At 39.3% G+C, this 23072-nt stretch overlaps 1 protein-coding gene across 24 annotated transcripts in view; it reads left to right on the top strand.

Annotated features, from left to right (window-relative positions):
* The window catches only part of CLASP1 (cytoplasmic linker associated protein 1), a 301555-nt gene that overhangs the window by 140103 nt on the left and 138380 nt on the right, over positions 1-23072 (top strand). For 23 of the 24 annotated variants that reach the window (XM_030801424.1, XM_030801422.1, XM_030801427.1 and 20 more), the window contains exon 8: positions 4940-5007. In XM_030801424.1, the coding sequence (XP_030657284.1) occupies positions 4940-5007 (68 nt within the window). Of the gene's footprint in view, positions 1-4939; positions 5008-14707; positions 14799-23072 lie in introns of those variants that run through there. The other variant, XM_030801426.1, reaches the window with a different exon arrangement.

The raw sequence follows: 23072 nt of genomic DNA, 5'->3' as shown, positions 1-23072 counted from the left end.
CTTTCATGGTTTCTCATGAGAAATCAGATATTGACCTTTTTGAGGATCCCTTGTGCACAATGAGTGGGTTCTCCATTGTTGCTTTAAAGATTTTCTCTTTGTCTTCTCTTGTGACAGTTTGGTTATTGTGTCTAGATTTGGATCTCTTTAAGTTTATCCTGTTTGGAGTTGCTCGTTAAATATGTAGATTGTTTTATATCAAATTTGTGAACTTTTTAGCCATTATTCTTCATATATCTTTTTTTGATAATTTTTCAACGTGGTAGATGCCTGAGGCAACAATAACAACCAGGGCAAAGAATCTGACTCAAAAAGTCCTTTGAAAAGTACCATATCTCCTTTTCTTTTTTCTGTTTTCCTGGGACTTCTGTTATGTGACTGTGTTGGTACATTGGTTTTGTAAGATGATCTCTTAGGCTCTGTTCATTTTTTTTGTTTGTTTGTTTCTGTTACTTAGATAGGATATGGTATCAATTGACTGATTTTCAAATTTGTTGATTCCTTCTTGTCTCAGCTCAGATCTGTTGTTGAACTCCTCCTAGTGAATTTTTAATTTCAGTTATTGTACTTTTCATCTCCAGAATTTCTATATGGTTCTTTTAAATATATTCTTTCTCTTTGTTGTTATTCTCTATTTGGTGAGACATTGTTCTTACACTTTAATTCTTCAGAAATAGTTTTCTTTAGATCTTTCAACATATTTATATTAGTTGACTTGAAGTCTTCATTTAGTTAAGCCAATGTATAGGTTTCCTTAAAAATAGTTTTTGTTGACTGATTTTTATTTCCTTTGTATGGGCCATGTTTTCTTGTTTCTTTGTCTCATCATTTCTTGTTGAAACTGGACACTAAATAATATATTGTGGCAACTCAGGAAATCATATTCTTTCTCCGCCCCCACCCCAGATTTTTTGTTGTTGCTGTTTATTGTTTTTGTTGCTTATTTTGGTCTAGTGACTTTCCTGAAAGAATTCTTAAAGTCTTTGTTCTTTGTTTTATGTGGCCACTGAATTCTCTGGTTGGTTAGCTTAGCGGTTTGCTAATGATTGAACAGAGATTTCCTTAAATGTGTTGAACCGGTAAGTCTCCCAGCCTCTACTGACTGGCTCTGTGCTTTGGGGGCATGCTTTCAGTGCTCTGAAAGGTGTTTTGCACTTCTGTCTTCCTTTTTATTTCCTGCTTGTTCAGAGTGTCAATCAGCCAGTGGGGACATTAGAGCCTTCAGAGGTCTTTCCTGGGCCTGTGCATGTGCACAGCCTTGCACATATATGTGACCTCCCAGGTTCTGAGGAGTATGTCAGTGTTTTCAAAGTTTGCTGTGGACATCTCAATTTCTACCCCTCCTCCCCCTCTTTTTTTTTTCGTATGTTTGGTCGACTTCTTTGCCCCAGTTGTTATTTCTGTCTCGGGTATCTGCCGTATTGAACAGTTGTCACTGGTTAGTTTTGATCATCGCCTCAGGGAAAAGGCCTCTAACATTGAACAAGCTCTAAGTCAGGTCAGATAAAGACAAGCCCTGCAATTGGGCTTGCAGGGATGTGCCAGATAGGTGGAATGATAGTTCTTTGGGAATGGGGACTTTTAGGGAGCTCTAGACTTGGGAGCTTCAGCTCTTTCTAGTGGCTGCCAGGCTGCTGGTTTTCACACTTACCATGATGGTAAGTTGATTTGGACAGTTTTTGCCAATGTTTTCTTTGCTTCTTTGAAGCAGATTTTCAGTGGTCCTTATTCTGCCATTTTAAAGGGCTCCTCTCCTGTTTTATGATCACAATATTTTCTCTTATCTCTTTGGAAGCACTAATGACATTTTTTTAAAAACTTTTTCTGTCTCTTCAAAATCTCTTCTGTCCTCCAAGTTTGGATTTTTAAGTATGTGTTTATGTTGATTTCTCTTTTTCATGCTAGAGGCTCTGAGTATATGGATGCAGCTTATTGACTGAGATCGCTGTGATTAAGTATTTGCTTCCAGGAAATTATTTAGAATTTATATATATAATTTTCTAAGAAGGAACTAATTTGAACTAAATCTTATAGTAAAATAAATTCTAGTTGGATTGAAGAGTTTAATATGGAAATTTAAATTCAGAAAAAATAGAGGAAGATGATGGTTGTCAAACCAGTAAAGAAATTTATTTTAAATGGAAATCCAGAGATTTAAAATAAAACAATTTGGTGGCTTCAGAGGGTAATCATTAGTTATGTATTCAATGTCTTTGAATATATAAAACTCATCCTTTTAGATTCATGTGAATCAGTAGGTCCCAAGAGAGACATTTTATATTTTCGTGCTCAGAGCTAGCAAACAAAAACCAGTCCTTTCATTCCTAAGGATGCTTTGTTGGTGTTAGACTGTCTCTTTAGGTGGTAACCTTGATAGGAGCTGTTGTAGCAGCATTAATGAGCAGAGAATGAGGGAGCTAGTGAGACAGGAGAGTAAAAGCAGAGAGAATTCTGAATTAAGGTGGACATAATAGTTATGTTTATAGTGTTCTCATACCTAGTTGTTCAGGCTTGCCAGGTCGTGGGTAATGTGACCACAGTGAGAATGCCTCACCACTGAGAAAGAATCCGCAGACTCGTACACAATTACCATTTGGAATGGTGAATACTCTCCCAGAAATGGAAGAAATACTTGCCCTCTTCCAGTAATTTCAGGAACAACCAGACTAGAGGTATACCTTGGCTCCAACTTGCAGACTTGCAGGCGTGCTCTCATCAGAGGGTGTGGTTGTGACACAATCAAGTAGTGCCTTAGTGAGGGCATGCCCTGGCAACCTGTGTCATGATATTATTTATGAGTTTGTCAAGCCGTTGGAGATCTTTGTTACTTTTAAAAAGGGAAGATAATGGAAACATCATAAGAAACACAATCATGTAAGGCATCTTTCCAGTTCTTTAGTAGCTGCTGGATTTGAAAGTGAGTTATAGTTTTACTCATATCTGGTCCTGAGGTGGCAGTTGGAGTTTTATTCAGTGCCAGTTTTAACTAATGGGTAGTGGCTGCCTGGAATGGTTTCGAGAAGGATTCTAAGGGAACATCTGGGCTTGGTGGAAAGATGGCTTGAAAAGATTGTTGGTGTCTCCTATGGAATAGGGGGAGGCAGTGCATCAGGTTGGTTCATCCCCCTCATTTGCTGATGTGTAATTTTGGCCTCTCTGTTACTTAGAGCATAAGCTCCAGAGGGTAAGAACTCACTAGCTTGGTGTTGGGCACATAATGGGCACTCAAGTATTTTTGAGTGAATGAACAAATGAATGAACTAACACCAGAGCTTGTGTGAATACCTACAGTTTTCCAGAGTGAGGAGTTAGGTTCCAGCTGTCTAACATAGGGATGTAACTCTCCTGAGTGAGTGTCTGCATGGTATACATAGTGTTTGGTACAAATACCAAAAGAATATAGCTCACATCTCTACCCCTGAGGAGCTTCCATTTGCTTGAGAAGAAAAGGCAAACATATTTGAAATGATGACAGCTGGCGGGATAGGATGGTGTGTTAAAAAGCTCTTAAAATGTCCCTAAAATTGAATGCACAGATACGTTGCTTTGGAATCTCAATACTTACTCCAATATACCTGTGAGAAAGCCTCTTTTTTCTTTTTCTTTCTTTTTTTTTTTTGAGATGGAGTTTTGCTGTTTTTGCCCAGGCTATAGTGCAGTGGCACGGTCTTGGCTCATTGCAACCTCTGTCTTCCGGGTGCAAGCAGTTCTCCTGCCTCAGCCTCCCTAGTAGCTGGGATTACAGGCACCCACCACCACACCCAGCTAATTTTTTGTATTTTTAGTAGAGATGGGATTTCACTATGTTGGCCAGGCTGGTCTCAAACTCCTGACCTCAGGCGATCCACCTGCTTCAGCCTCCCAAAGTGCTGGGATTACAGTTATGAGCCACCATGCCTGGCTCAAGAAAGCCTCTTTTATCTTTCTTTCTTTTTTTTTTTTTTTTGAGACGGAGTCTTGCTCTTTCACCCAGGCTGCAGTGCAGTGGCGCAATCTGGGCTCACTGCAGGCTCTGCCCCCTGGGGTTCACGCCATTCTCCTGCCTCAGCCTCCCGCGTAGCTGGGACTACAGGTGCCCGCCACCTCGCCCGGCTAATTTTTTGTATTTTTATTGGAGATGGGGTTTCACCGTGTTAGCCAGGATGGTCTCAATCTCCTGACCTCGTGATCTGCCCGCCTTGGCCTCCCAAAGTGCTGGGATTACAGGCGTGAGCCACCGTGCCCGGCCGAAAGCCTCTTTTTTCTTAACTTTTTCTACTAATTATGATTGCATTCTCCCACCTTTTCGTTTCATTTTTGGTGTCACTAGGATGGAATATTTAGACTGGTTAAGGAATTTTGCTTTAATTTAAATGCCAAGGTGAAATGATCCATTAATAGAAAATAAATGTAATACAGATTTTTTTTAAGGTGAAGATTATCCAGTCACAGCATTTGTTTCTAGAGAAATTATTTATAGCATTTTTGGATTAAGCATGAATCACAGCAGTAAGCACAAGCCTTTGTAACGTACTATTAGTGCATTTTGAAAAGCTCCATCCCAAGTAATTGATAGTCTGTGCTAAGAAAGAAATAGGAGAAACACACACTTATCATAATATATACATTTTGTATAGAGTAGACAGTAATATCGGAGAGCAGGGGCTCTGGATTACTACTCTCAGGGCTAGAATCTCCACCCCATACCTGTGTCACCTTAAGGAGATTAAATGAGATCTTTCAGATAGGCTTCTAGGCCTATTCTTTACCCATAGTAAGTGCTCAGTTATTGTTGGCTATTGTTAATGTTATTGATTTAGTCACTGTGTTTTGTTATTAGGTGGGTCTGTATCATTGATTTTTTTGGGGGGGGTGGGGATCAACTTCACATTAGCATTTTAATATAATTGGCTATGAGCAGTGATGGTTAATAGTTTGTTTACATTTTTCTTTCGTACAGGTTGAATGTAATTTTTACAAAATTTGATGAAGTCCAGAAATCTGGAAACATGATACAATCTGCAAATGGTGAGTAGAAAAAGCAATCCCCACTTTTGCTTTTTCAGTTTTACATTCGCATCATTTATGTTATATGTGAACAGCTGAATTAGGTAATTTAGTAAGAGTTTCTAAGTCTTAAAACTTAACCTCCATTCACCCAGTTTTCCAGGCCAGAAACAATGGAGTGAATCATCACTGACTTTCTTTCATAACCTGTGTTGAATTTATTAACTAATCCTGTTGGCTTTACTTTTAAAACTGCATCCTGAATCCCAGGAACTCTCATCATCACTGCTGCTGTCTTCCTAGCACAAGCTATCATGGTGTTTTACCTGGGCTCTTGTGTTTCCCTCCTAAACAGTATCTTTTCTTCTACTGTTTCCCCATGCCTAAAGTCTGTTTTTCATGTAGCAACCAGAGTAATCCTTTCAGAATACAAGTCAGGTGATGTTAATTTTCTTCCTAATCCACCAAAGACTTCCCATCACACCCAGGCTACAATTCAGCAACTCACCAGTGGCCCACTGGGCCTTGTGTGATCTGGCACCCACCACCATTCTGATGTCATTTGAATTGTTCTTTGTGAAAGTTCTCTTTGCTCTAGCCACATTGACCTCTTTGCTAATTTTGAACATTCTGAGCATCTCCTGCTTCAGGACCTCTGTGCTTATAATTCCTTCTGCCTGAAGTATTTGCCCTGTGGGTATCATTATGGCCTCCTCCCTCCTCCCTCATTCCATGAAGATCTCACTTCGTACAGTATCACTGCATTACTGAGGCCACCGGAATAGCATGTCCAGGGTTCTGAGGCAACACTCTGTGCCCTCACCCTGTTTGAGTTTTCTTCGCGTGTATCACTAGAAAAATATGTGTTTACTCGTGAGAGCAGGACCTTTACTTTATTCCCTTTATTGTTCTTTATTTTTTTTCTCAATAAGCATAAGTTAAATGCCTTGAAGAGTCCCTGGCTTGTGATCGGTGTGCAGTAAGTATTGTTGAATAAATAAAGTAATGATTTTGATGTCAATCGTAATCTATTGTTTCCAGTTCCTGTATTCCTTTCACTATACTTTGTGATGATATTTGAGAACTAGTGGGTAATTCTTGTGATTCCAGAAGGAGAGGAAAAGACAGGAGTGAATTACTCCTGTATGAAGGAAAAAATATCAAAAAGTTAATTGCTGAGAAAAACTTTTTCTAACTCTGGATACCTCATTATATCATAGCTAAGTATTTTAGAATTTTTAGGTATCTTAGATTACAACCAGTACTTAATTCATTAATCCTGTTGGATTTACTTTTAAAACTGCACCCCGAATCCCAGTAATTCTCCTCATCATTGCTACTCTCTTCCTAGTACAAGCCTTCACATTTTGAATATCTTGAGATTGTAAAGAAAAGCCTGAGTGCTTTTCCTCAAAGTAACTTGATACATAAGGGCAAAGCAGGTAATAGAATGCAAGTCTTTTGACTCACACTCTGCTGTGTACCTATTATTATTCCAAAGGAATTTTTCTTTGAACAGCATGTTTCCTATATAAAATACTTAAAGTGATCTAAAAATGCTTTCATTAGTCCTCCTTATTTCTTTTTCGTAGATTGTAAAAAATAATAGAAAATTAATATCATAATTCAGCTATTACCATCAAAAATCATTTTCGTTATATTTTCTTAGTTCATTTCCCTATAACTGTATAATTTGTATATAATTTTAACTATGGTGTAATTTTCTTTCCTTTACCCTGTACTGTAGTGTACATACTTTTAACGTTTAAAAACATATCATTGGTAGAGCCGGGGCCAGAATTCTGGCATCTGAGTGGTGCACTCGTGATGAGTGGGGTTGCTGGGTGTCCACAGGCAGGTCTTCACAGGCAGTTAGTTGCTGGACACATGGCTTTTACTTTTGTGTGGGTGTATTTGTGCCATTTGTGTGGTTTCTCAGTTTAAAAATTGTTGGCACTAGGACAGAACATGCTGTGCAAGTGAGTAAAAGCAGTGGCAGGAAAGTGAGTTTGTGTTTCATAAGCCAGTATGACAGCTATGAAACAGAATCTCATTATAGTGCTGGCATTGGGGAGAAAGACTGCATCCACATTGGGGAGCTTTCCTAAAAGAGTGTACATATACTCTATGGGATTCAGTGATGTGACAAATAGGATTTCACCCTCAGGAATGCCAGAACTGTGTGGCAATGGATGTATCACAAGCAGCATTTTATTCTAAATGGCTAGGTATAAATATTGCCCCCAAATTCCCTTTATGTGTGTGTGCATGTGCACACACATAGGTGTAGGGTTGAGAATGGAAAGAGTTCTTTTAAACATCTATGTTAAAAATAGCAAATGGTAAGGAAGCACTAACAGAATTTCTTGGAGGCCAATAATTTCAGCTTTTTGCTTTATATATGTAGTATTACTGTTTTAATTGTTAGAGCCAAAATGTTTAAGGAAACAAAGCAATATATATCCATATGTATAAAATTTTAGAATTTCTAACCTAAATGATTTTCATCTCTTTACAGTAACTTTGAGAGACCAGTAAAATGTTCAATTGCTGTCAAAAAACAAACCACCTGATTTCCTTCATTGAACATTTAGATGGCATAGAGAAACTGCAGTAGTGATGGATGTCTCCCTCTTTATCTAATTTTCTTTCTTCTTTTCTTCCTTCCTTCCTTCCTTTCTTTCTTTCTTTTCTTTCTTTCTTTCTTTCTTTCTTTTTCTCTTTCTTTCTCTCTCTTTTTCTTTCTTTTCTTTCTTTCTCTCTTTCTCTCTTGCTCCATTATTCATCCTGGTATGTAAATTAAAGATTAGGTGTCATTTTTGATACCTCCCTCTCCCTCACTTTTCATAAATATTATCACTGATTCGTATGGAGTTTAACTCAAATATTGCTTTTTTATTGAGGTAAAAATCTACATATATAATTAACGATCTTTACCACTTTTAAGTGTACAGTTCAGTGGTAATAAATACATTTATATGTATTTTTTCTCTTCACTCTTCCCCCTCCCCTTCCTGGCCTTTGGTAACCATCAGTCTAATCTCTACCTTCGTGAACTCTACCCTTTTAGCTCCCACATATGAGTGAGAACGTGTGATGTTTGTCTTCTGTGCTTGGCTTATTTTGTGTAATATAATGGCCTCTGGTTCCATCCATGTTGCTACAAATAACAGGATTTCATTCTTTTTTATGGCTGAATTATATACCATTGTGTATATATACACATTTTTCTTACTCCATTCATCTGTTGGCCTCCAAAATGATGTCACATCCCTCTGTTAAGTGTGGGCAGGCACACCCTACCCCACTGCTTGGTATGCATCATGTTTGCAGGTTTACATTTGGTGATTATCTGACTAATACCTATCTCGGCATTGGACTGTAACCCTTCTGCATACAGGGGACCGTGTGTCTATTTTTGCTCACTCTAAGACTCGGATACCTCGCAGGCTGGCCTCTTAGTCCCAGTGTTCTCTGTGATTGGTTTGTTTCACAGGAACCAGCTTTTCTTCTTTGTCTCTTAGTAAATCTTTAGTGCATGTACGAACACTTAGTATCTGAAATGACTAGATTCTTTTTCTCTCTGCTTTTTCCCATGGATTCTTATATACCCACTGGGTATATAAGTTCTGGAGCGTTGCATATGAGCTGGAGCTGACAGAGAACTGAGCAAAACATAGGAGAGAATGAATGACAACTTGGGGCTCATTTCCAGGCTCCTAAACAACCTCTTGGGCAGAGGTTCTGATCACTTGATGGCTGCCTTGGTTGGTTAGCACTGCATGTCCACAGGGGCTTCCTAGGCTGACTCAAAAGGGTGTCTATTAAATGATCTGTGTCTTTCTAACTCCCATTTCTGAAAATTTAGCAGCCTATACTCAGCTAAGGACTTGGCAACAAGTATCTGTTTAATAAATGGTGACTGTGTATCCCAAACAGTAGTTATAGTTGTTAATTTTGGAGTGTGGGTGCCCACATGCCCCTGTGTGGGGAAGTGTAGACAGTGTCAGGGAGCAAGCCAAAGGGGATTGCTTTGGAAATGTGTGGCTCTCCTTCCTCCTTAGGAAAGGCGTCTGTGCCCTGCTCTGCAATGCTTTAGCTGTGGGATTTTGGCAAGTGACTTAACTCATGTGAACCACATTTGCTCATCTGTAAAATGGAGTGAAGACCTTGCAGAGATGTTGTGGAGAATAAATGAGATTGTGTAAAAATCTTAGCAAATTTCTTAGTGCCTGGGACATGGTTGGTGCTCAGAATAATAGATTCTCCTCCAGTTGCTCAATTTTAGGGGTGTATTCATTTTTTTAATAAAAAGAATATTTGAGAATAACTGTCATACTTGTAGATTTTCAGATTATTTTGGAGTATGCATTTAAAATTTAATGCATTATTTATTTACTTTTTAAATTTTTTATTCATTTTTTTGAGACGGAGTTTTGCTCTTGTTGCCCAGGCTGGAATGCAATGGCGCGATCTCGGCTCACCGCAATCTCCGCCTCCCGGGTTCGAGCGCTTCTCCTGCCTGAGCCTCCCGAGTAGCTGGGATTACAGGCGCTCACCACCATGCCCAGCAAATTTTTGTACTTTTAGTAGAGACGAGGTTTCACCGTGTTGATCAGGCTGGTCTCGAAATCTTGACTTCAGGAGATCTGCCTGCCTCAGCCTCCCAAAGTGCTGATATTACAGGCATGAGCCACTGCACCCAGCCATTGTATTCTTTAAAGTGACAATACTCTTTAAATATTTTTATTTATTTATTCATTCATTTATTTATCTATGTTTTTGAGACAGAGTCTAGCTGTGTCACCCAGGCTGGAGGGCAGTGGTGCCATTCCGCTCACTGCAAGCTCTGCCTCCCAGGTTCATGCCATTCTCCTGCCTCAGCCTGCCGAGTAGCTGAGACTACAGGCACCTGCCACCACGCCCGACTAATTTTTTTGTATTTTTAGTAGAGACAGAGTTTCACTGTGTTAGCCAGGATGGTCTCGATCTCCTGACCTCGTGATCCGCCCGCCTCGGCCTCCCAAAGTGCTGGGATTACAGGCGTGAGCCTCCGTGCCCGGCCTATTTATTTATTTATTTTTTAGATGTAGTCTTGCTCTGTTGCCCAGGCTGGAGTGCAGTGGCGCGATCTTGGCTCACTGCTACCTCTGCCTCCCAGGTTCAAGCGATTCTTCTGCGTCAGTCTCCCGAGTAGCTGAGACTACAGGCGCCCACCACCATGCCCTGGTAATTTTTTGTATTTTTAGTAGAGATGAGGTTTCACCATGTTAGTCAGGATGGTCTCAATCTCCTGACCTCAGGTGATTCACCCACCTCGGCCTCCCAATGTGCTGGGATTACAGGCATGAGCCAGCACGCTTGGCCCAAGATTTTTAATTTTTATGGACATATAACAGTTGTATATATTTATGGGTTACGTGAGGTATATTGTGTAAGAGTCACATCAAGGTAAGTAGGGTATCCATCAACTCAAGCATTTATCATTTCTTGTGTTGCAAGCATTCCAGTTATACTCTTTTAGTTATTTTAAAATGTACAGTAAATATTGACTGCAGTTACCCTGTTGTGCTATCAAATACTAGATCTTACTCTGTCTAACTATATTTTTGTACCCTTTAACCATCCCCACTCCCTTCCCATCACCACTACTCTTCCCAGCCTCTGCTGGTAACTGTTATTCTACTCCCTATCTCCATGAGTTCAGTTGCTTTAATTTTTGGCTCCCACAAATGAGTGAGAACATACGAAGTTTGTCTTTCTATGCCTAGCTTCTCTTAACATAATTTCTTCCAGTTCCATCCATGTTGTTGCAAATGACAGGATCTCATTCTTTTTATGGCTGAATAGTACTGCATTTTATATACGCATCGCATTTTCTTTATTCCTTCTCTTGTTTATGGACACTTAGTTTGCTTTAAAATCTTGGCTGTTGTGAACAGTGCTGCAATAAACATGGCAGTGCAGGTATCTCTTCAATATACTGATTTCCTTTCTTTTGGGTACATACCTAGCAGTGGGATTGGTGGATCATATGGTAGTTCTAGTTTTAGTTTTTTGAGGAACCTCGCTACTGTTTTCCATAGTGGCTGTACTAATTTAACATTTCTACCAACAGTGTACAAGAGTTCCCTTTTCTCCACATCCTTGCCAGAATTTGTTATTGCCTGTCTTTTGGATTAAAGCCATTTTAACTGGGTTGAGATGATACCTCATTGTAGTTTTGATTTGCATTTCTCTGATAATCAATGATGTTGAGCACTTTTTTCATATGCCTGTTTGCCATTTGTGTGTCTTCTTTCGAAAAATGTCTATTCAGATCGTTTGCTTACTTTTAAATTGGATTATTTGATTTTTTTTTCTATTGAGTTGTTTGAGCTCCTCATATGTTCTAGTTATTAATCCCTTGTCAGATGGGTAGTTTGCAAATATTTTCTTGCATTCTGTGGATTGTCTTACACTTTGTTGATTGTTTGCTTTGGTTGCCCATAGTTGTGGGGTGTTACTGAAAAAATCTTTGCCCAGACCAATGTCCTGGAGAGTTTCCCCATGTTTTCTTTTAGTAGTTTTATAGTTTGAGGTCTTAGGTTTAAATCTTTAGTTCATTTCGATTTGATTTTTGTGGTGAGAGATGGGGGTCTAGTTTTATTCTTCTGCATATGGATATTTAGTTTTTCCAGCACCATTTATTGAAGAGACTGTCCTTTCCCCAGTGTATGTTCTCGGCACTGTTGTCAAAAATGAGTTCACTGTAGGTGTGTGGATTTATTTCTGGGATCTCTATTCTGTTCCATTGGTCTGTGTGTCTGTTTTTATTCCAGTACCATGCTGCCACAAAAACAGCAATGGTAGTAGTATAATTTGAAGTCAGATAATGTGATTCTTCTAGTTTTGTTCTTTTTGCTTAGGATGGCTTTGGCTATTCTGAGTTTTTTGTGGTTCCATATAAATTTTGGGATTACTTTTTTATTTCTGTAAAGAATGTCATTGGCATTTGATAGGGATTATGTTGGATCTATAGATTACTTTGAGTAGTATGGACAGTAATGCTCTTTTAAAATTGCTTTGTTGAAATATAATTTACATACCATGACAGCATTCATTTCAAGTGTATAATTCAGTTATTTTTAGTATAGTCACAGATAGCTGCAACTGTGCATCTATTGATGGACATTTGGATTGTTTCTACCTTTGTCTGTTGTGAACAGTGCTGCTTTGAACATTTGTATACAAGCTTTTAAACACTTGTTTTCAGTTCTTTTGAGTGTATATCCAGGAGTAGAATTGCTCTATTACATGATCATTCTATGTTTAACTTACTGAGGAACCACTAAACTGTTTTCACAGTGGCTGCACCATTTTATATTCTCTCTAGCCATTACCAAATTCTCCACTTTCTGGCAATGCTTGTTTTTATTTAAAAAAAATTTTTTTAAATTATAGTCACCCTAGTAAATATGAAGTAGTATCTCATTGTGGTTTTGATTTGCATTTCCCTAAAGACTAATATGTTTGAACATATTTCCTGTGCTTACTGGCCATTTGTAGATCTACGTTGGAAAAACATCTATTCAAGTCCTTTGCCCACTTAAAAATCGAATTGTTTATGTTTTTGTTGTTGAACTATATATGATTTGCAGATAGGATTTGTAATTTTTTTTCTTTCTGTGGCTTATCTTTTCACTTTTTTTTTTTTTTTGGAGAGGGAGTCTCCATCTGTTGCCCAGGCTGGAGTGCAGTGGCGTGACCTCGGCTCACTGCAAGCTCCACCTCGCGGGTTCTCACCATTCTCCTGCCTCAGCCTCCCGAGTAGCTGAGACTACAGGTGCCCGCCACCACGCCTGGCTAATTTTTTGTATTTTTAGTAGAGATGGGGTTTCACTGTATTATCCAGGATGGTTTCGATCTCCTGACCTTGTGATCTACCCGCCTTGGCCTCCCAAAGTGCTGGGATTACAGGCGTGAGCCAATCTTTTCACTTTTAAATGTCTTTTGGTGTATAAAGGTTTTAAATTTCGATGAAGTCCAATTTATTTTTTTCTTTTGTTACTTGTGAACAACAGTACACTTGAGTAAGAAACGTTCTGGATTTTAGCTAAGTTGGAAGAAACATATTTAATGGTGGTACTCCTAAGAAATAATAGGGTTTTATCCAGAGTTTGTATATCTTGAAATGTTCAAAATTATGTTGTTCTCTGATGCTTAGTATTTATATGAAACCCATGGACTTAATTTTTAAAAGCATAATCGAATTGTGACTAAAACAGCAATGAAAAAGCAGCCAAGTAGCAATTTGAAATGGGCTTCCTGTCTGTAATAGAATACTTCATCTTTGTATGATTTCTTCTTGTTGCTAGGTTACCCGAAGGCTTTTCGGCTTTGAATGGTGAGAATATGAGAGTTAAAAATATGTTGCTATATAGATGTTTCTTCTTTTTTTCATCTCCATATAATTAGCAAGCCCCTTGAAGCAAAAATTACAGTTTTTCCTTCCATGAGTTTCAAAAAGCAAATTATTTGTAAGTTTTTAAATCGTGCAGATGTGCTTATGCTCATGGGAGAATTGAATTTTCAGAATGAAAGAGCAGTAATTATGGACTACTCAGTGTCCTTTATCTGCAACCACTTAATGATCTTTAATTGGATTTGATTGAAGCGAGGCCCATGAACATTAATTTGGCTAAAAAATACACATGCTTTTGAGTTTCTTGAGCAAAGCTAACATGTTTATGAGGAAAGACACAAACTATCATCTTGGTTAAATCCATGATAATTCTATAATAAATTTGTAGCTGAAGTAAAAGACCCAATATTTATTTGCTAATAAAACTATAAAGTAGGTAACAAGTAATCATAACATTATTGGCTCTTATATATGAATGTACAGGGTATCATTTTGTTGCCAAATGCATTTTGCTTTATGGTTTTACACTTAAAAAACTATAACTTGAAAAATATTACAGGTATCAGTTCTACTTTGTTGGAAATGAGAAATACCTTTGCAAGTCTGAAAACAGACCATTGACAGATTGTGTTAGATAAGATCTGAATTATAGTGTAGCTAGGACAAAGCATTCATTTAAAGGCAAATCAGTTGTCTTGTCTTTATTAAGAAGCCAAGCCATTATTATCCATGCTTATCCTTTAAAAGCAATGATCATGAATAAGTGGATCAGGTGCCAATACTAGATTCACACTCTCTCCCCGTGCTTATTTATTAGACTATGCGTATTACAAGGTTTGGGATAGTGGTTCAGTATCTTAGGAAAGTGTTTCCATAGTCACGAATACAAGGATAATGTGTTTGTTACAAGGCTGGCATATGTGTTGAGCTGTGCTAAGAAGCCCACCTAAAATAGCCTGGAAGAGACTGCTTCTGATGGCAGCATAAGTCGCATAAGCTGCAAGCGGACAGCTTATTTTATTTTCTATGTGGAAATAAGATTGCTTTTTGATATTTTTCTTTTTAAGATTTGTGTTAGGAATTTTCTTCTGTTTCTTGAGGGGGAAGAACTGGTTTAAAAATTTTTAATACCACTTTTAAAGAAGACTCTTTTAAATGAGTAGAGTTGGATGGAGAAGGCTCACACCTCCCCCCAGCCACCACCCCCCAACCCTTTTTAAAAAATCAGTGTTAGTCTAGGCTTTTATTTTGGAATAGGGTGGCAGTTGTCATTGGTACTGCCGGATCACACTGAACAAGTGTGGGTGGAGAGTTTGCTGATGCTTAAGTTGCTGTGAGTAGGTATAGCTTTCAGAACAGTGTTTTTATTTCGTACCAGGATTACTGACAATCATGACTACTGGGAAAGGTAGGCTATTCTAACATATTCTGAAAAGTGTTTATAATTCTTGCTGCTTGGCTAGGAAATGCTTAAATATTTTATAATTCCTTTGATAACTAAAAATCATGGATGAAACATGGGAAAGATTGTTATGAATGTTGTTGGTATTGAAGCAGGGAAAAATTGTGAAACCTACAGGGAAATAAACATCAATGTTAACCCTCTAAGACTAAGAGAGGAAGTAGGCACAGTAGGCTGAGGCTAGCTGTGTTTTTATCTTCTGTTTATTTCATGGGCTTTTAATTTTTCTCTGCTTTCTTATGTTCACAGTATGAGGGTTATGAACATAAATCTATTTGCAATTGCAAGGTATTTGTTAATAACACTAAGTGGTCTTGAAAAGAATCTACTGGCTAGAAATTTCTAAGTTTTCCCCGTAGGTATAGAGGAAAAGCATAAATGATAGCAGTGCAAGGATGCTGCTTCTGTCTTAAGTCATTGTTTATTTTTTTCCCCTTTAAAAGGTTTGCATTTTTAAAATGCAAAAATGTACAGGAAAACTACAAAAGAAGTATTGTTCACAAAAAATCTTCTTGATTAGCTTTCAGTCTTTCCACAGAGCTTTTTCTCAGGTTTGGCCAATATCGAAGTGATTTTAAAAGATTCTGTGTAAACAGGGTTTGCATTTAAAGGTGTAGGGTACAGTTGATGTGATGGGAACAACCTGTATCACTGTCTTGTTTTCCTAGTGGTTTTGCTGGCAGGCTCTTAATTTATTGTCTCCAAAGGGTATTTCCAGACTCTTCTACTGAAACAGGTATTGCACAGAGTAAAATTGCATACAGTAACAAGTGTTTATTTGTCTCCTGCTGTGGGGAATTGGGCACATATCCAGGACTTTTGCTCAGTGTTTATTTTGTAGTGGATTATTAAAGGTTTGTATAGCTATTTTCTTAAATTTGGTTAAGTTGGGCTGAAAGTACTGGAAGATGCCACATTTCTGCTCACATTTTTAAATTGAGAATTTAAAGTATATTTGCATTCTTTAATTGAGGATTTAAGGTATACAGTGATAATATTTTTATTTCATACCTAAGTATCGTATTCTATTTTCAGGTTAAAGTGCTGCAGGAAATCAATACCTGGGCAGGAGAGTTAAATAATTCATGTTCTGAAGTAACCTCTCTCAGAGCCTTTCCTTTGAGGATTTGAAAGTGTGTCACTTACAAGTAGCATTTGACTTCAGTTGTGATACTTTCATTTGTATTTAGCAACAGGTCAAAATAATGTGGGAGTCAACTTTTTCATGTTAAAAGCCATGGAGATAGCCTCCTGAATCTGAGTTTAAAATAAAGACTATTCTTTTACTTGATATATTTTTTTCAAATTGCCTGCCTCTTTAGTCACTATCACCTGGAATTCAGGCTTACATGCTTTGGTAACTTTTACCCTCAGTAACTGCAGTCGTGATAGGAAACAAGGATTAAAATACTGTTTCTTATGGAAGTGGCATGTTTGAATCATATACTAATTCATGACCATTAAAAATCTGCAAAATATAACAGCAGCGGGTCTCCCAAGGTGTGTAGAGTACTTTAGTGTTTTCAGAGCACTTTCCTGCATTTTTTGTTTTATGAACTTCACAGCAGCCCCATGAGGAGTAGGCAGGGCAGCTTTTAAACACAGATACTGAAAGTTTTGGGTTTTCTATAATTGGGTTAGTTGCAGGACAGGGGAGAGCCCTAGTTTTTGCCATCTTAGATAAGCCTTTATTCCAGAAAGCCATCTTGTCAGGCCAAGTGCTCTGGAATCCCTCAGACTGGGTGTGAGTGCCACCTCTGCATGGGCAGTGTGTGAGCTGGGACTGGCAGCATGGCTGTCCACCTTCATTTTCTCATGTGCAAATTGGGGATGATAGTCCCTATGCTGAGGAGCCAGTGAGGGGCCTTGGGCCTGGCACATCAATCTCATCCTGTTGATATAGGGACACATCCACTGTGGCAGCTCTAGGTGATCTCATAACAGGAGGTATGAAGGTTGAACTGAGGTTTAAAATAATACAGTTGATCTTTTTGTGTAGATATGGAAAGGTATTCTAAGAAAACAAGATGCAGAATCAAATGTATCCTAAGATCTTGTAAAAAGAAACCATCCAGTACCCAGATCTTGGTCACTAACACCACCAGGGCTCCTTGGGGAAATGGCTGAGTTTAGGGCTAGAGCAAGGTGAGCCAGTGTATCTCGCAGGGCCAGAAAGTAAGGAAGTGGTTGAAAAAAATCAAAGAAAAAGCAAAACAAAACAACAGTGGAAGTATCTCTGAGAGACACAGGAGTCAACTGAAAGTGCTTCCAATAACCAAAACTAGAACACTTTAAGCAACACAGTAAAGTAGTGTTGGGTTTTAACCCAAAGTATAAAATAAATGTTAATGATCCATACTGATGTAAACAAAATGATTGAAAAGTGTGTAAATGGAGATGAAGAGACGAACCTCTTGCGCAGAATTATTCCAAATCATTTATGCAAATATCCCATTCTAAAGGAGGAGAGCATAACTGCTTAGTCTGTCAGTGTGGTGGGTGTTCTTGATAGGATGTGATGAGAATGGCATTTTACCTCTGTGGTCTTCCTCCCAAAGCCCCATAAGCTCTGTGGAAACATGGCAGAAGCCTCAGGCAAACCCAAAATGAAGGATATTCTATAAACTCCCTAACCATGTCAAGGTCATTGAAAACAAAGTCTGAGAAACTGTCACGACCTAGAGGAGCCTAGAGAGGCAGGATGACTAAATGTAATGTGGTGTCCTGAATGGGATCCTGGAGCAGATAAAGGACATTAAGGAAAAACTAAGGAATGCTGAATATGCTAGGGACAATAGTTAAAGGTAACAGTTGATCTGCGTGTTGGGTTATGTGCTTTAAGAAAATCTTTTTCACTGTTTTGTGTATTTAAAACAGGTCATTAAAAAAACAAAACATACAAAGATTAAAGACATGGACACCACTAAGGATACTATTTGGTAATATAGATCTACCTGAGGGATGAGGAAGACCCGAATTAGGTTGGCCTCAGTGGGACCGAGAGGGAATGGAAGTGAGAGGTGGTTCTAAGCAGCACTGACCACACCCAGTGCTTATTTAGGGCAGTGGGTGGGGAAAGACCTGGTGGGAGATAGGAGGGGAAGAGTTAAGAGCAATTCCATATTTTGGCCTGGACAGTTGGTGGTAGGACCAACTGAAGTCAGGAACCTGGAGGGAGAGCAGGTTTTGAGGGTAAGATGATTATAGGTGATTATAGTTTTGGACACTTGGACATAGAATTTTGTTTGTACGTGAGTTTGATTCAAGTGGATTTGTATTTTGGAGTAGAGTTGAGATTGCTATTAGAGGATTAAGTATTATTAGAACATGGATATTTATGTTAAATTGTCATCTTACTTCTCTTTGTCTTCATATGTAGCAGTATGGTATTTGCCTCTCTGGCTAAAGAGGGTTCTGGAAAAAGAGATCATTAAAGCAGAGATGGATGATTTGAAGGATTATTCGCACAAATGGCAAATAGCTCTTAGTGTAATTACTTTAAAGTATGAGAGAACATTCTGGTAGGAAAACTTTTCCAAATTTGGCTGTAAGTTTTTCCACCTGACTTACTTTTGTGCCTATGTAGTGATTGTCAAAAAGAATTGGGTCAAGATTGCTACAGTGATAATTAAAATGACATTTCCAAAAGAGCACAGGGTGTAGATCTGATATCTGTGGGATTTGGGTTCTGACATTTATAACTTTCAGGGCAAGTTGGAAGGTAAAATAAGTACTGTAATCAAAAGGAGAAATGAACATTTAATCAATGAAAGGATATATGGTGACTCTTACATAATATGACACTCAGAGATTATCTAAGGTGTTGAAATTTTAGTTGACTTTTGGAAGTCTCGGTTTTCGGTCATCAGTTTGCAAACTTTATTCACATCCCTTGGTATTGCTTAAAACTTTCCCCTTTGCCATGAAATAGTAAAAATGTAAGTCAGAATATGCCCACTTAAGGCCTGCATTGTACCTTTTCAGTTCCTTTTTGAGGGATAAATGATGATTTCAATGTCCTACTATTCTCTAACCTATTACCAGGAAGAAGCTTGTGGTTGTTATTATTATTGTAATTATAGTTACCCGTTCTCGTTCATTACTGCCTTTGTGCCTTTGCCATTCCTGCCTTGTCCCTTTCTTGCCCCAGGGAGCTTGCAACACATTATTCTCACTTAGAATGCACTTCACTTTCCTCACGCCTGCCTGATTTTCAGGTCTTGGTGCAGAGGCTTCCTCAGAAATACCTTGCCTGGACTTCTGTGGCCTCTAGGAATTCGCTTTCCTAAGGCTCCTTATGCTGGCTTATGATCAGCTTTGTGAGAATAAAGATGGGAGCTGCTGTGTTCACCTCTGAATTACCAGCAGCCGGCCCAGTGCCAGGCACAGGGTGGGCATTTACAAACATCCTTGGCATACACAAAGGGTATGTGAGCTGGTGTGGTGGACCATGCCTGTAGTAGCTGGGATTACAGGCGCCCGCCACCATGCCCTAATTTTTGTATTTTTTTTTTTTTTTTTTTTTGGCAGGGACGGGGTTTTACCATGTTGGCCAGGCAGGTCTCAAACTCCTGAGCTCAAGTGAACCGCCTGCCTTGACCTCCCAAAGTACTGAGATTACAGGCGTGAGCCACCGTACCCAACTCATGGGTCTTTAAAATACAAAATTTGAGGGAAAAACACACACTCACAGTTGGAAGGCCCTGTTTTCTATCTTAAAACAATTTTTGGAGTCTTTAGTGTACTTAGATTTCTTTATACGGAAATGAAAATGGTGTTTGAGCTTGGCTTACTATATTCAGTTATGTGCAGTTAGGCCAGGCTGTGATAACCTGTGTGCATATGTGGTGGCCATGAGACTAGACCCACAAGGTAAACCCTTTCCAAAGAGAAAGAGTACACTTTTTGTAGGGCCCCTTTTCCTGCCAAAACAGTGAGCCTTGCCCTGCTGCTTAGTCAAAGGCATTCTTTTGCTTCATTGTTCAAGGCAAATTGGAACCTTCCTTCTACCTTTCTCTGCCTCCTACTTTTAAATTCCGTGGCCATGACAGAGATGCCCGAGTAATCCTCTCCCACGTAGATGAGGTTACCTAACGCCTTTGGTAAAAGGCCTACAGCATAGTGTGATTTGGCCGTCTCTGAACCACCATGCCCAAAATGTCTCTCACCACCCTCTGCCTTTCCCTTCACTTTGTTACAGAACACTGTTCTCTTCCTTCTTTGCCTTTATCACAGATTTGTCTTTACAAATGTTGTACCCCTTTGTACTGGAAAGTCCCTTTGGGAAGTTAGCATGAATGTTTTGTTCATATTGTATTCCCAGGAACTAGTAAAGTGCCTGAAATGTAGTAGATCCTCATCCTCAATGAATAAACAAAAGAGGGAGATCGTTATCCAAGTCAGGTGGCAACTAGCCTGCTTCTCCTCCTATAAATTATCTTGGCTGTTATTTCTTGAAGTAAATTAATGCTTACTCATGAACTCAGAGCTTAAGAAAGAGAATCTGTTCTCCTCTTCCATTCTCCATTTGTTCCTTTCTTTTCCCCCTTTCTCCCACCTCTTCCCCACCATGTTCTCTTGTATCTTTCCCTTGTTTCCTCCCACTGCCATCAAGAGGTCCATAGTCAACTGGAAGAGAATCCTGGCCTCCATAGTCACAGCATATTTGTGAACTGGATGGAAGCCCTGTGATGGGGCCCAAGACCCTGGCCCCGCACTGTTTGTGCTCAGAAGTTCCCTGCATGGTGGTGTTTGTGCCCAGCAAGGCTGACTTTTTGGCATGTAGGACAAAGGGGAGCAAGTGTGAGGATAGTTATCAAATAGGTACTTTTAGTAATATATCTATAATTTACAAAAATCTCTTTAAGGATGTCTTGTACCTTACGTAGAATAACTGCACTTATCTGTACTTCCTCCTCCTAAAATACACTTGCTTGAAACCTCTCATGGTGTTGATTCCTCCTAAGCTTTGCTTTCTTCCTGTTTTTAGTCTGCAGTTGTGTGGCCTGTATACCCGGCCATGTATCAGAATGTCTGGATAATTCTCTAGACAAATAATAGCAGGGAAGCTGAGTGCCATTTGCATTAGGTTTGTAATAATAACCAAATGTAATTAAAATAATTTTAGAAAGCTGACTACTTTGAAATTTTGAAACAAGTTATTTTTGGTTTATGTTAACTCTTTAATTTATAATTATGTAAATACACCAATGAGAACTCTAGATAGCTATTGTTTTAAGCGTATGTATGCTGTAGTTATCCAAAGGTGTTATTAAATTCATTGAAAACCATCAACTAAAATATGATTTTAACTTTTCAAATTTTAGGACTGGAATTATTCAGATTCGTATGAACATTGCACCAAAAAACCAGACATATTAATAGTGACTGGAGAAAACCCAAATTCTTGTCTGTGTGTGTGTATATACACACACACACACATATACATACATACATATATATACACACACACACATATTCATTCATATTCTCTCTGTCAGATATTTGCTAGGAAAAACCGTCAGATTCCTAAAGTAAGAACTCATTTTTTCCTTCACTACAATGGTTAATTCTTTCATGCTATCCTGAGCTTTACTGAGCTATTGTAGACGTTTATAGTCATCCTGTTTCCACAGAGAGAAGCTTGAAAGCAGCTAGAAATTCATGGCCAGAGAGTACACAAGTCAACAGTGAGGTGATTCACAAACTAACTTTCTACCAGGCCCTGTGTGGGGCAGGGAGGGGGAAGGGGGCAGATAAAGCAGGATGCCCAGATGGATGAGGTCAGTCTTCTGCTCAGGAGAGCTTTGGTATCTAAAAGAGGAAGATTCCTACAGATGACCACTTATTTCAGCCCCTCTCCCCTCCGTCTCTTGCTCCTGCTGGATGAACTCTGATTTAGGTGGCTGATGGAGGGGACTAGAGGACGGTCCCAGCTCTGCGAACATATCAAGTGGGAGAAGCAGAAGCAGCTGTCTTGGGGAAGGCTGTGTCAGTTTTCATCTTACCCTGGGTGTGTCCGGTCCTGGGCAGAGTTTAAGGCACTAATACATGTATGTCTGGGAATGATGGTCCTTAATGACACATGAAGCGAGGCTTTCAGTCTAAGAGCTCTTGCAGATGTTGAGAAATGGTGGACGTTTCTATGGAGAATTGAGTTCCTGTGGATGTTTCAGTGTGAGTGTCATTCCAGGAGATGATGCTGTGGGCTCAGCTCAGGTGCTCTGAGAGTTTTGTGTTGGGGACTAGCTATTCCAGCAGGAAGGATAGTTTATTCCCATCTTCCCTAATTCACCCCCTAGGGAGCTCTTTGGTACTCTGGATATTAAAGCACCAGTCTCTTTGTGTTCCCTTCCTTTGCTTTTTGGCTCTAAGGGTAAGTTTATGGTCTTTCTGACATATGTTTAGAGATACTCTTCTTCAAGACTGATCTTAATCACTCTTGGCATGTCGCTGTAAGTTCTTTTCTCTGAGGAAGGCATAGTATTAACAGGGTTAACTTAAACTGGGCCTCCGGTTTGGCCAAGTGATTCTAACTTCAGGAACCCTAACTTCTGGACATGACTTGGGGAATTTGTCTTTAATTCTCTGTTCCCTAGTGTCCAGGATGGGCACACTTGCAGTGTAGTGGGGCACCTGGGCCTGTCCAGGTGCAGAAGGAGCTGGCTAGTTTGTTCATTATCCCCTGTCAGGAGTTCCTTGCCCCTGCTGCATCTGTTCAGGAATAGTCTTTGGAATTTGTTTTCTCTCGCTGTATATTCACTGAGCATGGTAGCCCAGGGTATTCCTGAGTTAAGTAGGATGTGCACACATTTAAAGCCGCTCACACTCTCAGTTAATGTTAAGTGGACCCAAGTAGTATGGGTCACATCCGAGGGTTGGTTGGGGGGGCACAGTGGATCCTTTCTAAATTTGTTTGGCCCTATTTTGGATTCATATGTCATATTGTGTGTGTGCTGTTTAGGAAAACCTCACTGAATCCTGCGTGCTGTTGATTGTATGTGTTCTCACGTTGGACTGTGCACTCCAGAGTGAGAACCATGACTTCCCTTTCTGCATCCCAGTTCCCAACAAAGTACTTCAGACACAAGCGTGCTTACTAGAGAAATGCTGGAGAGATGAAGGAAGATGCACATGGTCACCTATTGGTATTCAGAGGTGGTATCCTCTCCAGTAGCCTCCCAGTGGTAGAGGCTAGGGCAAGGCTGGTGCTCTGGGAGT

Source organism: Nomascus leucogenys, chromosome 20 (assembly GCF_006542625.1).
Source record: "Nomascus leucogenys isolate Asia chromosome 20, Asia_NLE_v1, whole genome shotgun sequence".
Lineage (NCBI taxonomy): Eukaryota > Metazoa > Chordata > Mammalia > Primates > Hylobatidae > Nomascus > Nomascus leucogenys.
Note: the sequence above shows the minus strand (reverse complement) of the source record. Positions and strands in the feature narration are given on the sequence as shown.